The 15,500-nt window shown below is 43.6% G+C and overlaps 1 protein-coding gene across 1 annotated transcript in view; it reads left to right on the top strand.

Moving 5' to 3' along the window:
• Window positions 1-15,500, top strand: part of LOC146822940 (putative thiopurine S-methyltransferase) — a 251,273-nt gene that overhangs the window by 136,348 nt on the left and 99,425 nt on the right. The window contains exon 4 of the mRNA XM_085607092.1: window positions 4,867-4,919. Within this exon, the coding sequence (XP_085463218.1) occupies window positions 4,867-4,919 (53 nt within the window). The remainder of the gene's footprint in view (window positions 1-4,866; window positions 4,920-15,500) is intronic.

Raw genomic sequence — 15,500 nt, 5'->3', positions numbered from 1 at the left:
AACAACCTCTGGCCTCCCTAAGTACTCATATCTTGCCCACTGTGGTCTACGAAGGTCTCTTCAAATCTAGTGAAAAAATCAGAGACGCTTTCGTCCTTCTTTTGCTTGCATGCCGATAGTTTATCCCAATTGACTCGTAACGCTGGCATCAGCGTTTTCCTCAGATTAATTATTCTGCCAGGTAAGGCAGCAATCAGAGGTTCAGGTTTAGCACCGCCAACTTGTTGCGCATCTGCCGCTACAATAGCTGGCCAATCACCTCCTAGGGCGACTGGGTGGTTCTCTTGCCGAATCTTGGCCCATATAGGCTGTGGCACTACATTGCCAAATAGCATTTCAATGTCTGCCAAATTCATGACACACGCTTGAACTGTCTGCGTCAACTCTTTATAATAACCAGCAGGATTTTTACGCGGGTCCGGCAACGCCTGTTTTACTGCTAATACTTCGGCCCGCTTCCAAGGGATGTGTATCCACACTCTCTGGAATTGTGCCGGAGCAGCTGCAATACCATTAACCGCATCAGCTTGAACTGCATCATGCCATATCGGTGGAACTTCCCTCATCGGATATTGACCTCGTCTTTTCCTAGTAATCGGTGAACCATCAGGGTCCCTTGGCGTTCGAAGAGGGGAATCATCCCTATAAGCTAAAATCAGTTCTATCGCTCCCCTTACTTCTGAACCTATCACCATTCCTGCGGCAAATTTCTGCTGAACATTTATCAGATCAGAGGGGACGGAATCTAAGTCATCATCTTCCCATTCCTCACGCACAAGAGAACACATCACGTCAAAAACATAACGTTGAGTCGGTTCATTCCAAAGCATAAAGGTATCTAACACTCTTCGTGCGTCATACTTCGCAGCTGTCGACATCCACCTAAGAGCTGTCGAATCTAACATTTCTCGTTCCTGGGGACCAGGAAGCTGGCTACGTCTCTGTATAGAGTCAGAAACGGGGGTCCCAATTAAAGACCTGTAGAGAGGAGTTAAGACATTAGTTACAGAGTCAGTTATTTTCCGACGAACGGAGAGCGGAGTCAGAATGTTCACAGGGTTCGGGAGCAGGGCAGCTGGAGCAGATGAAATAGTAAGGGTGGGAGTAGTAGGTAAAGCAGTTTGCGAAACGACAGGCAAAGGCGGAACAGGCGACCCAGGAAGAGGGGGTGCCGAAGGAACATTAACCACGGGAAGGACAGGAGCTGGAATCAAAGGAAGTGGAGCAACTATTCCAGGCTGACCAGCAGCTGGCTGTACAACAGGTAGTAACTGTGGTGCTGTAATACCCTGTGCATACGGTGGAGGTGAATTCAACAGGTAAGACAACAGAGGATCCTTTTCATGGTCCTCTATCGGCTTAGTAGGACAAGATGGCAATACAGGGTAGCATTTATCAATTGCCAAATTATATTTTCTATTCGCCATCTCCATTGCTTTCTCAGTCTCGTTGACATGCAGCTGCCTAGCAGACTCCATTAAAGTCAACCCTTTTTCTTTCTGTTCTTTCTTCGTCTTCCTAATTTCTCTCTGTTTGGCTTCTTTGCGCCATACGCGAAAAGAATCAAACATTGCCGGCCGGGCCTTTCTTTTAAACAACTTCATTTCTAGATTGTCTAGAATTTCGCTTTCGAAGCTACCATGCGGTGGCCAACTAAGGACACCATCTTTTCTGGTATAACGGACCCATACTTCATTATACGCAATAGGACCTACACCATGTTTACAATAGAGCTCATATGTAGGAGTTCCAATCGGAGGAACCGAACACGAATCCTCCAACCGGGAATCCCCGTTGCAACGTAACCAGGACAGGAAACAATTACTACTGCTAGTCATGACAAACAAAGACAAATTCCAACAAAAATGCGCAGAGAACTTAGGCCTACCAAAATGAACCAATACCAAAACAAAGATTATCTAAACAAGAGCAACCAATGATAATCTACGAATTAAACCAGAGCAACAAAGAACAACCAAACTGAGCGTAACCAACTTAATACTTAACTGAAATGTGGAAGACGTCACAAAGGAGAACCCGTCTACGTCTCGCCGTACTAAGGTCTGCACCTCCGGTCCAAGACAGGGCGACAGTCAGGGCAGCGGTCCTCTGTAGCCGTCTAGGAACGGGAACCCTCGTGGAAGAGATCGTCGGGCCACTTTTACGACATGCAGGGATCGATGAAGCGGGGTACCTCCCTCCGGAATCTTCACACGAAACTTCTCGAACTTTTCAGGCTTTGGACCGGTACCGGATGACGTCGCCCCACATTGGGCGCCAAATTGAGGTTCTGGACTTTTAAAAGTCCAGAGGTGTCAGGGAAACAACACCCGAAGACCCCTGAGTTCCTTCCTGTCTCGGTGCACAAATAAACAGAGACGCGGGTTTCTCGATGGTGGCGTCAGAGACCAAGATTTATTTACTGCAGGGACACAGAAGTCATAGGAACCACACAGAGGCAGAATCTACGAGACTGTTCAAATTGCATTAAGTGGGTTGTTCCTTAAATACACGAAAAATGTCTTTAGGCAACATTACAAGAATATTTCTCAAGCCCAACCCGGTATCCCAAACAAACAGTAAATAGACATCAAACAATAATTAGTCGTAGGTTTTCGGTATCCGATCATGTCCCCTTGTCAGTTTTCCATTCTTTGCCCGATCCTCCCCATCATAAAAATCGTAACCTCCCCATTGTAAAAGCCCAGAAGGAGAGGAGCAGAGCCAGGTGCAAAGGATTGAAAAGTAGGATAAGAGGTGTTTATGGATCATAAACGGGCATGGCTACCGTCTTCGGCCTTTCAGTCAGGACAACGGACACGAGAACCAGTATAGCAGGACTGGCCTCAGGCAAGGGAGGCAGCTTGATTCTGCCTAGTCATGCAACGTCAGCCTTTCTCGGGGCTCGAGCTTACGTATCCTTAACAAGGTGATTCTGCCGGGGTCATCGCCCGTTCATTGACTATGTGAGGGCAAGAAACAAAATGGATGCCGTAACTAAAATGGATGCCATGACTTAACAACAGAATGCCCTATTTTTCAGTGAATTCATGCTAGTTGCGTAGCGAAAACTCTGTCAGGCATATAATGGATCATTTGCGGTTCATTGGTACCAAAATCGTGTCAGTACTACGATACCGAATACACGGGTTCGGATCGCTACAGAACCTCAAAACTGATAGCCATATCTCTGCTACTGGCCAAACGAAGGGTGGCCTGCAGATGGGGTAGAGGGCGGGCCCCTAAGTTTAAGGATTGGATGGCTGATTTGTTATATTGTCAGGAACAAACTACTACATATGCGGAAATACTCCCGAGAGCGTCCAGAACTATATCCTCCAGTGTGCTGCGGACGACGGGGCAGTTGATCCTCCTTCAGATGCATGACAGGTCGATGGGGTCTTACGCTCCCGTTGCTATGCTGGAAATGTATATGGACTATGATTGTATTGAATGCCTGATGTTTTTAATGTGCTTGTAACTTCTGCTCCTGTAATAGTATTTGGTTTCAAATGTATGTCATGCTTAGCCGGATATGCTTTAATACCTCCACGTGCGATTCTCTTCGTCATTGGTTACTCTCATATATCAAAGATGTACCTGCCATGTGCCCAATATGTACTGTCTTGTTATATGATGAAAATCAAAAATACAAGTTTAAAAAAAAGAATCTTAATACAGCCCTCATAAGCCTTAAGAGGGCCTTTGTCTTTCAACCTTTGCATTCATGCTCCCTAACTTGCTCTCCTGGAAGGTGGGCTTCTTAGTGACCATTATCTCTCTCAGATGCATTAGTGAACTGCAAGAAATTATCCTACAAGTGCTGTTTCTTCAGGTCCATAAAGACAGGATTGTTTTTAAAACCAATCCATTGTTCTTCTCTAGGGTGGTTTCTCCATTCCATCTTAACCAGACCATAGAGCTCCCAGTCTTCTTCCTACAAAAAGATTTGGTAGTGGAAATAGGGCTGCACATCAGTGCAGTACACTTTACATGTCAAAAGAGCTCTTATATATTACACCGACAGGACCAAGCCTTTTGGCAAATTTGACGAGCTCTTCATAGGCTTTGCAAAACCTCACAAAAGTCATCCCATCTCTAAGGTAGGCAGGCATAGCTAGATGGATTGTCAAATGTATCCAAATCTGTTACATTAAAGCAAAGAGAGTCCTACACGGCACTTCACAAGTAAGAATGCTTTGACCATGGCCTTCTTAGGAAACTTTCTGCTAGCAGATACTTGCAAAGCAGCCGTATGGCGAACATCACACACTTCTGTGTGGACGTCTTAGCCTGCCTACCGGCCATGGTGGATTAGACAGTTTCCATACATCTGCAACCACCACACACCAGCCACCGCTTCTGGAGGGCATTGCTTTGCAGAAATGCAACACACATGCATCGAGAGTCACACATTCGATTAACGGAAAATGTTACTTACTCTGTAAGCATTTGTTTGTAGCGTGTCTTGCTGTAGATTCACGTGTCCGCCCTCTTCCCCGTAAGTGTGTGTTTTTTGCAGATTTAATACATCACATTGCACATGGTGCACCATGACTATGTTCACCGGAAACTCCATACCATTGTGCGAAAACAATCTAACATGGAGTCGGTGCCCATGCGCAATTCCACCAAAAGGAGGAGTCATATCACATCTCGAGACTCAAGAGACTTCTTCGAAGAAAAACAACTTCCAAACGTCCAAGCCCAACACTAGATGGTAGTTGTATGCAAAGCATGTGAATCTACAGCTCTGCATGCTGCAAACAGATGTTTACAAGGTAAGTAACCTTTTTCTTCTATCACTTCAAAAATGTCTCAAGTTTGCTAGTATGTGGACTGATTTCATTTTTCTGATTACTGCAGAGCTCATCTGGAAATATTTCACTCTACTGTTGCAGTTTCTATGATTTTACCAGGTAAGAATCTGTAATATTTCTTTTAGCATGCAATGTTAATGTCTAGGTCATGCTTTCTGTTCCTTGTGATTTTTAATTTTGTTTTTCCTCTGGTAGAACTGTGGTGTTTCATCTAAATTGCTTGTCTCATAGCTTGAATTGCCCATTGTTACTAAATGACGCTTGTTGACATGTTTGAAACTGGAAATACGTTGCAGGACCTGATGTAAAATAATTGTGTGGTTGCAAAACCCTGTGATTTGCAAAATCACATGGTTTGAAACCGCAAAATGGCATTTTACTAAACCCATTTTGTGATTCAATAAAGCCCTCACAAATTGCAAAATGGGTTTACTGACTCGTTCTGATTCGCTATTTGGAAGAGGTGGGTATAAAGGTACATTCCCTCCTATTTGCAGATCGAAATGAAGTGTATCAACGGTTTGTTACCTCAATTGCTGTTGCAAACCATTGAAAAGTTAACTACTTCTCACAGGAGGTGATAACCCACTTGAAAATCGTACGCAGTAATATTTGGACGCCTTCCGTTTTGGACTTGTATCTAGTAACCTTGGGGACCTGGTGGTGGTCCAGAAGCCCACTGCCTGCCCCTCCATCCCCAATATGTTTCCAAATTGGAAACATTTTTTTATAGGTAGCACTAGCAATGTGGTCTGTTTGTCCTTGAAGGCCACTATTATTGTGTTTGTGGCCTATCACTGGGGTTGCAAATAGCGACCTGCCTAATAAATATTCATTAGACAGTCTTAATGCGACCTCTGCAACTGGAGATTTTGCGACACAACTTATAAGTGCATAGGTTGTATCACAAAGTTAGAAATAGGTCCCAAATGGTCGGTACATAATTTTCAACCACTATTTGTGATCAGTTTGTTCCTAAAACATGCTCGAAGTAAGAAACAAGGGTGAATGTTAGTTATCTGTACCATAATAGTATCAACTAACATTATGAGACCATTCTTCGTTTTGAGAGTAGAACATTCTAAAAATGAAAACCCTGTTCACTGCAGTCTCAGAGTATGGTAAACACCCCAACAACTTCAAGTAGCTCACCCTTCCTTTCCCCACCGACTGCTGCCATGTTTTCTCAGTTACAGCAGGTCTCAGGAGGGCAGGTGGATCTTATAGAAAATTAAGCCTTATTTTGCACACTCTTGAGGTTCCCAGTTAATCAGTTTCTTTCTAACTGAGCACCCAGAAGCCTCTTGCAGGTGCCCGAAACTTCCTTCTCCACCAGCAGCTTCCACTGGCGTGGTAAATGGGCCATGAGCCCTAAAACCAGTAGGGAAAATTGACTTTTCTGACACCAGCTCTAGGCATCAATACTTGGAGTGCAGTGACCCCTCCCTTCTCTAGGACACAGTGTCGCTGCACTAATGAAAGCTACCTTGTTGGGAACCTCTTCTATTGTATTGATTTGTTCAGGAGCTGTGCTCCTCCTGCTGTAATTTTCAGACAGTTACAACCTGCTGTAATTGTGATACAGTTCATGCAGCTTAAAAGGGGGGGTTTAGGGGTTTAGAAATGTGTTCTGTAGCGTCTTATCCTGATTAACAGATTAAGAATGACTGAAATGTAACAAATGCAATTTGGCCATTTGATAGCAGAACATGGGTGTTCCCTGGACAGGGGAAGGCAGTGACCATTGGAAATGTTGAGTTTTCTGTCTATTGACTCTCCTAAAACAATTGGTGTAATGTGTAAATGGGGTGCATTAGGTTCTCAATGACACCCAATATTTACAGGTGCAGATTAACAGGTTTCTTCATAAGGAACAAGGAAAACCCTCCCGCCCTCCACATCCCCTGGGGTTAAAGAAAAGTTTACGTTCATTAGCAAACTTCCTGCCATTGAGTTAGGCATATACAATCTACAATTTTCAGAGATTTATAGGGGTCTTTCAGTTGTTTGAGAACGTATACGTAAATCCACTCCAGTCATACAAGTAAACTCATATGAAATAGATTTATGATTTTTTAAAATTTTTGTTTCGGTACAAGGCATCAGGTTCACAGACAGTATCCATTGGGCAGACAGACAGTCGATCCCAGGTGCAGTTCAAGTGAAGTTACAAAGAGTGTAGCAAGGCAGACATCTGGGCATAGCTATTAGTAGCCAGGCCATTAATCATCTGAAAAGAACTGATGCAACAAAGGGAAGGTGGTATTAAGAACCTTCCAAGACACATGGCAAAAATCTGGCAGTGAAGCTAATTGAACAAAGCAAAGTCCACAAAAGTATTTATGCTTGGCTGCCCTACCTCTTCTAAGCCTCTACATGGCCTGTTTTTCCTCTGCTTCTGCCTTGCGCAAAGCTGTGGTTGCTTTCACTTTTTGATTGGAAGTATGTCCATAACACCTCCAATACCAAACCCAACGTTTCATTACTGGCCTGGCTGTTCTTCAGATGCGCCTTCTACCCTTTTTGGGTTTTATGGCTATCTTCCCTCTCCTGTTCTTCTTGGACATGGCTTCCTTACCTGGCCACTCTGGGTTGGCACTTACGGTGGTTTGTGATCCCTCGGGATTATTTTCTAGGGAGTTTCCTCCACCACTTGTGAGCGCGGTTGCAGTTCTAACCCCTTTGGGGGATTGTTTCACTTGTACTAATAAGCATATCAAGTACGATCTTGGGTGACGTCAGGATCCGCACTCGCGTTGTTCCCTGGCTTGTTGGCCGGGCGCAGGTTGCCCCATGCACAGGAGGACTTTCTTTTGCTTGTGGCCTTCATGCTTGTTAGGCTGTGGACTCTCCTCTCCATATAATTCTTCAGTTATTTATACTTTATATACTTCTGACGTTGGTCTTCCCATACTATTTTGTTTTGCGATGAGAACTAGGTATCTGAATAGGCCTCCCCTGTGTTGGCCCTGTTCTTCTCGACCCCTTTTTCAAGTCCTCCATTGTGGTCTTTATTTCATTAATTTAGAGGGGTTGTTTCTCCCCTGTGGTTTTCTTTTCAATTGTCTCTCGACTGCCTAATTGTACCCGTTCAATCGGTAGTGCTATTTCTGTCTGCTTACTTGGTTTTCTGGGGTGTGAATTCAACCCCACCCTCTCCCTTTAGACTGGGCCATGTGGCTGGTTTCTAGCTCGCCATTGTCTGACCTGCGGCCCATGGCCGCTGCTGTAGTCATTTGTATGTACCCTTCTTGGGAACATTTTATTGTACAGTGTAATTTCTGTGTATGTTTATATATCTATATCCAGTGACCCTCGACGTTATCAAATTTACTTTTTTGCTTATTTTTCTTGGTCCCAGCAATTTACTGTTAATGACGCTGACTCCTGAATTTGAACTTTGCTCATTTTGTTGCAACCGCCCGGGTGCATTATGGGAGGGGTAGTTTTGTTTCGGACTTGTGTGCGGGTTGGGAAAATAGGCATTCATGCCTTGCAGTGCTTAAGTTAAATGTACCTTTGCTCCCATAACACGTTGGTTAATTTCCTGTCCGTATACTCTGTCCTTCTGTCTCTGGAGGTTGTAATCGAGTTTCCATTCAATCTAGCTGAATGTATATGGATATGGTTTATAACAGGAGTCGGGTGTGAACCTATTTCTGATTACCAATTGTGATATTTTAGATAAAGAGGGTCAATGGTGCTTTGGGGCATATCTAACTATTCTCCTTGTCAATAGCAGCGTTATTTTAAGTAAATGTTCAGTTATGTATTTCAAGCAGGTGACACACTAATGAACGGTTGGTGTCCTATGTGTTTATTTTTTATGACTCTCCCACCCAGGCGTGTTTATGGAGTCTATGCATTTACATTTAAATTTTATTGGAATACTGTAATACAAGTTGTATATATCTGTAATTACTTCGTGTATTTTAAACATTTAATTTTCGGTACTCTTATTTCAAACTATTGAAGGTTCAATCTAATGCATCTACCTAATAGTATGTCTTCCATGTTTATTCATGCCTTGAGTGGGGGGGATTATTTATTGCGCATGTGTAACGACACTAATTAGATTGACAAAGGCCTCATTGAGGCCGAAACACGTTGAAGAACCAGAACCTTATGGGCCTGGCGGCGCAGGGTACGCCTTAATCTCCGGGGTTCTCCTGCTTAGCTACACAGAGACACGAGACACTCTGTCAGGCGTAAAAGATCGGATTTATTAGCTGCAGCTAGCACAGTTATCCCAGAAGTACACAAGGTAGGTTCTCAGGAGACTGCCACTTCACTCCGTGGCGCACAATCTTATATAGTACATAGGTGACATATACATTAACCAAGAACACACCTAAAACATACAAAAAGAGCCAATAAGAAAAGTAGGAAAACAGAACAGAACCAATAGGAAAAGTTTAAAAATAAAGTATCGAGTAACTCGAAGAAGCCTCTCCTCCAACTGTGTTTGTCACCCCTCCCCACAAACTAATTAATTAACGGGTTTGTAACCGACTCGCAGGTGGCGAGATACGTTTGTTTGTTTTGGAGGACAGTTGTGAAACGAGAGAATACGAGCAGAGGACAGCGAAGGCCAGACGATAAGATAAAGTCTGAAGAGAATAGTGTGAACCAACAGATAGTTGAGACAGGGATTAGGAAAACCAGACGGGGATTAGTGTACTCGGCCAGTCCTAACACCAGCTTTGTAAATAGAGGCAGAAGGCTTATTTCGACATGATGCTGCAGGAAAAGCAGAAAAGACTTCGTCCGCCGTGCTGCCTGAGTGAGGGCAACACAAAATGGCGGCGGAGCACAAAATGGCGGGTCGATACGATCGCGATCGAAAATCGAATTTCCTCAGACCCTCCTTTTGCCAGAACTCAGGCAAGATACATAGACTCACGTTAATCTGAGTCAATGTTGATGGCCATGAGGTCATCGAGCTGTTGCTGTAGCATCATTTTAATATTCTCTGTTCTTTGTGACTTGGGTTTAGGGATGCATACAGTAGCACAGAGGTCGCAAATGGCGGGCCCACAGTGCATACAAAGGCAACAAGAGAAAATGATGGCTAAAACTATTCCAAGGAATGTCAATACCTTCCAACCCCATTTGGACAGTAGTCCCCAAAACCACTCCAATAATGACCAATCTCCTTCGTCCTGATGAATCGACTCGGAGATTACATGTAACTTAGAGATGGCTTGGTATACTGTCGGAGCGTCATCAGGTATGAAAATACAGCAACTCGACCCGATCAATTTACATACTCCACCACGGTCCGCAAGAACAAAATCTAAGGCAACTCGGTTCTGCAATGTCATAAGACGATCCGCCTGTAGTTCTGCCGTGATATTACTTAAGGCTCCTACAGTGATGTCTATAGTGGTTTCTACAACACAAACCAGTTGTCTTATATTTCTGCTGTTGGCCATAGGACCCCAAAAAGGAAGAAATCCTTTGAGGAAATCTCCTCCCTCTTGTCCTGCTGTGTCTTTGGAATCAATAATTCCTCTGCCATATCTATTTCGATGATGATTGGAAGAAGCGGTGTATGTAGGGGGAAGAAGGAAGGCTATATAACAGGTACCGGAAAAACCAGTTGGCAACCACGTGTAAGCCCTATCGTGGCAGATAAAATATGTGCCCTGAGATGGTACTAGAGGTGGCGAGTTTTGAGAGGAGTAGACGTATGTGTGGGAACAGCTGTTTCTTTGTACGGTGTCAGCAGACTGACCATTTATTTGCAGACAGAAATTGCCCTGGTGAGGTATAGTCCAAATCGGTGGAGAAGCTTTCTGTTTAACTTTATCACTAAGGCTAGTGATATAATGGGTGACGTTCCAGTTAGTATACGCTTTTATTTCGTCAATGGAAATCCTACTATTTTCCATGATTTTAGCCATAGCTACCATTCCCTTTATCAATGAGCTGTGACTTAAATCCGGACCACCAATATATGAACTAACGGGTCGTCTGAATTTGCTTTGATAGGCGTTAGAGAAGATAACAAAATAAGCCCAAGCGGAACCCTCATAGGAGAACGGAAGAACTAAATACGGCATCCCTTTTTCTGTGGTATGTGGCATAAGTCCACATACCCAACAGTCAGTTGTATTGATCACTAATTGGTGTTGATGTAATAACTGAACAAATGAGTTATTGTAATATTCGGTTCTTCTAATGAGTTCATGTTGAGGAAGTGTATGAAATAGATGTGGAGAGATAGTAGAAGACAAAGAGGTAGAAGGAGGGACAACTTTTTGCTGCAGAGCATAAACAATCCAACTTATACACGCCAATAAAATACACAATGATATAATAATACATAAAGCTATACTAAAACGACTGTACATTAATCTACAGGATTCTTTTCTCATTTTATCCTTTTTCTCTCTTTTCCCTAATGTAGTCTCCATCTTTCTAAGTGGATGCTCACGGCAATCTTCCTCAATCACTTGGTCACGATTGTCTGCCGTCCTATGACACTGCAAGTCCTGAAGGCCTTTTGCCACTACTCAGGTCACAACCAAGACTCCTACCGTGACCCTGCAACCGGGATAGAAAACTACATAGAAGAGAGAATCTCAAATTTTTGTCTTTAGTCTAGGTCTTAGGTTATAGTTCTCTTTGTTAGGTGCAGTTTGGTCTCGGAACAATGTTCGTGGATTTGTCGTATTCAAGCGACGATGTGGTGGTATTGCTTCCTGAAGAATGTTATCATCCTCTTTTTCCGACAATGTTCCATTCAGGCGTGCATCACTAAAAGGTACAAATCGTGGAACCTTTTCGTTCTCAGAGTCACTAATGCCCCTACGGACCCACTGATCGAAGGGCAAAGGCAAAGGCACTTTCTTGCAATGCACGCCGTGAATCCAATTTTTCTTTCCTTCGACCTTCACTGCTGTTCTCGTAGTTAGGAGGACCAACCGAGGTTCTTTCCACCGAGGCTCCAAATTCTTCGTTCTTTGGAAATTCTTTACACAGACCCAGTCGCCTGGGTGGATGGAATGACCCGAGTCTGTGGAAGCCTCCGGCAAAGCACTCTGAACCTGTTGATGTAGAACACGCAATTTAGTCGTAAGGTCGTGCAAATAATCAATCAACATTGGATATGGCAAGTCTGAATATTTCTTAGGGCGAGGGACTCCCCATATATTAGCTGGGCGTCCAAAAACCACCTCGTAAGGGCTAAGTCCCAAACGAGAGTGTACAGCAGTTCTGGTGGATAGAAGAGCCAATGGTAGAGCATCGGGCCAATTAAGTCCTGTACTAGCCTGCACTTTCGCAAGCTTAAGTTTAAGTGTACCATTGTAACATTCCACTAAACCCGCTGACTGTGGATGGTTTGCCGCATGGAACTTTTGCTTGATACCAAGACCTGCACAAACCTTTTGCATGACCTGACCCACAAATTCGCTCCCATTGTCACTCCAGACAATGCGCGGCAAACCAAACCTGGGGAAAAATTATTTTAGTAGAATTTTGGCTGTGGATAAAGCTGTGTTGTCTTTCAGAGGATATGCTTCTATCCATCTAGAAAAGGCACATACCACCATCAGAACATATTTGAGGTTGTTGCATCTTTCCATATGAATGTAATCGATTTGCAACACCTCAAATGGATATGTCGGAGGAGCAAAGTGACCTGCTGGAGTTGGGGTTCTCTTTCCCGGATTGTACATCAGACAGACAATACAATGTTTTACTACATTTTCTGCACACTTCGGAATTCCTTCGTTCTGCCACACTGGAGCCAGAAGCTTGCATATACCCTTTGCACTTAAATGGGCTGGACCATGCGCCATAGTAACTACTGGTAGTACATAGGCGTCTGGTAACAGCCAACGTTGGTGCTCGGACAATTCCACCCAACATCCCATCTCATCTAACATTCCTGTACTTTCTTTCCACTTACTCAATTCTTTCTCTGTAACCTCTTCCTGAATCGATCTTACACTTTCTACTGTATCCTCATACATTGCTCTTTCTCTGACCCAATTCGCAGGACCCGCAACATACATTCGACTTGTAACATCTCTCGCTGTCCTTTTCGCTACCTCGTCTGCAAATGTATTTCCTAGACCAACATCATTGGTAACTTTCTTATGCGCACTACATTTCACAATCGCTATTTGGGCAGGCAAAGCAAGTGACTCAAGAAGGTCAGTCACCAACTGACCATGTTGTATCTTAGTGCCATGCGAGGTAAGGAATCCCCTTTCTTTCCATAGACGTCCAAAATTGAACGCCACACCAAATGCGTACTGGCTGTCAGTATACACATTCACTCTTTTTCCTTTCGACAACACACATGCTCTCGTCAAAGCTATCAGTTCTGCTGCTTGAGCTGAATTGTGTCTGATACGTGCTGTTTCCACAACTGTATGTAAAGTAGTAACAGCATAGGCTGAAGTTGTCTCTCCATTAGGAAGCTTGAAACAGGAACCATCCACCCATAGAATTCCATCCGGATTTTCTAGCGGTGTATCTTTCAAGTCAATTCTTCCTTTTGTTTCTTCCTCAGTACGGAGGAAACAATCATGTTGTTCCTGAACACCTTTCTCTACTGGTAGAGGCAACAAAGTAGCTGGATTCAAAGTGTTACATCGTTTGATGTGCACGTGACTAGCCAAGAGCGTCAACTCATATCCAGATAAACGAGCACTCGTAAGATGTTGCGTTTTTGTCCTGTTTAGTAAGGTATCCACTGAATGTGGCACCATAACAATAAGAGTGTTATCTGGTACCACTCCAGCAGACTGTCGAATAGAAATTGCTGCTGCTGCTGTCGCTTTAAGGCAACTAGGCAATGCTTTAGCTACTAGATCTAACGTAGCCGAAAAATAAGCACATGGCCGCTGTTTGTCTCCAAAACGCTGCGTTAAAACTGACAACGCACAACCCTCTCTCTCATGAACATAGAGCGTGAACGGCTTACTGTAATCAGGAGTACCCAATACAGGAGCAGAACATAGAGCAGCACGCAAGTCAGAAAAACTCTTCTGACATTCGTTAGTCCACGGAAGGGGCTGAGGTATATCTTTCAAAGTAAGTGCCAACAGAGGTTTAGCCAACAAAGAAAAGTTCAGAATCCACTGCCTACAATAAGAAGTAATGCCTAGAAAGGCACGTACCTCTCTTTGTGGGGATGGCACAGACATTTGCGCAATCGCCTGAATTAGTTCTGGGGTTAATCGTCGTCCCTCCTTTGACAAGAGATGACCCAAATAGGTAACCTCTTGACGAACATATTGTAGTTTGGAAGGTGAAACCTTGTGATTCAGATCAAACAAATGACGTAACAATGCAACAGTCACATTCTTGCAAATATCCTCTGAATCAGCAGTGATTAACAAGTCATCCATGTATTGAATAAGAGTAGCACCAGATGGTAAAGAAAAAGCATCAAGATGACATTTTAGAGCTTGACTGTAAATAGAGGGACTTTCACAATAGCCCTGAGGTGCGCGCTTGAACCGGAAGCTTCGGCCTCCAAGAGAGAAGCCCAAAATATCCCTACTCTCTTCTGCAATGGGAATACTAAAGAAGGCATTCTTTAGATCGATCACAGAAAACCAAGTTGCTGTGGAAGGTATCATTGTCAACAGAGCAGTAATATTTGGGACCACCGGTAATTGTGGTACAACAATTTTGTTTACCTCCCGAAGATCAATTACGAAACGATAAACAGGAGGTTGAGAAGGATCAGTGCGTTTTAAAACAGGAAGAATAGGACTATTGCATATGTTTCCTCTCGTTTCTTCAACCACACCCTTCTAAATCAAATCATGAATGATTTCCAAAAGTGCTTTTTCACCTTCAGTGGAAATTCTATACTGCGGAATACGTGGCAATTCAGCATTAGGTTTGAGAGTGACAACATAAGGTGGAATCTCAAGACAACTCACATCGTTCGGACCTGTGGCCCAAAGTGTTGTAGGAAGGGAGAGTAACTCAGGTGGAAACTGGTCTTTGGACAAATACATTGGAGAAGTCAGTTTCTGTCCTAAAGTAAGATGTACACCAGAAGGAGAACAATATATTGTAGCATGCATTCTTTTCAATAAGTCCAAACCCAACAGATTCTCACCGCAACCATTCGTCAAAAGAAGCGGAGCTTCCAAATCATAAGGACCAATTGAAATAGGCAAAGGGCAAGAAACCGGATTACGAACAGGGGCGCCAGAAAATCCTACAGATACATTTGTTAAGCCAGACAAAGGTGCCCCAGGGAGTTTAGAATGAATGATAGAACTTCTCATCGCACCAGTATCTAGAAGAAATGGCTCTGAAACACCCATTGTAGTGACATTAACATAAGGTCCATTCTGATCTACTGGAATCGATACAACTCCCTTACTTTGTCCATGGCTGTCCTAGTTAGCATGAAGACTTTTATTCTCGCCTTCAATATAATGGTCTTCATTGTAGTACTGTGTAGATCTAACATTTTGCTGATCAAAGTAGTTCACGGAATTAGGGGGAGGAAGGGAACGCTGTTCTTGAGTCAACATACCTCGACCTCTACCTCTGTTTGCTGACTGGAGGCCACCACGACCTCGTGGAGCAGATAGTGCTCCATTACGGTGCAATAAAACCGGACAACTATTCTTGAAATGACCTTCCTCTCTACAATAGGCACATTGATTAGGTCCTAACAAAGGTCGCGGAATATAT

The sequence above is a fragment of the Triturus cristatus genome, chromosome 5_2 (genome assembly GCF_964204655.1).
Source record: "Triturus cristatus chromosome 5_2, aTriCri1.1, whole genome shotgun sequence".
In the NCBI taxonomy this organism is placed as follows: Eukaryota; Metazoa; Chordata; class Amphibia; order Caudata; family Salamandridae; genus Triturus; species Triturus cristatus.
Note: the sequence above shows the minus strand (reverse complement) of the source record. Positions and strands in the feature narration are given on the sequence as shown.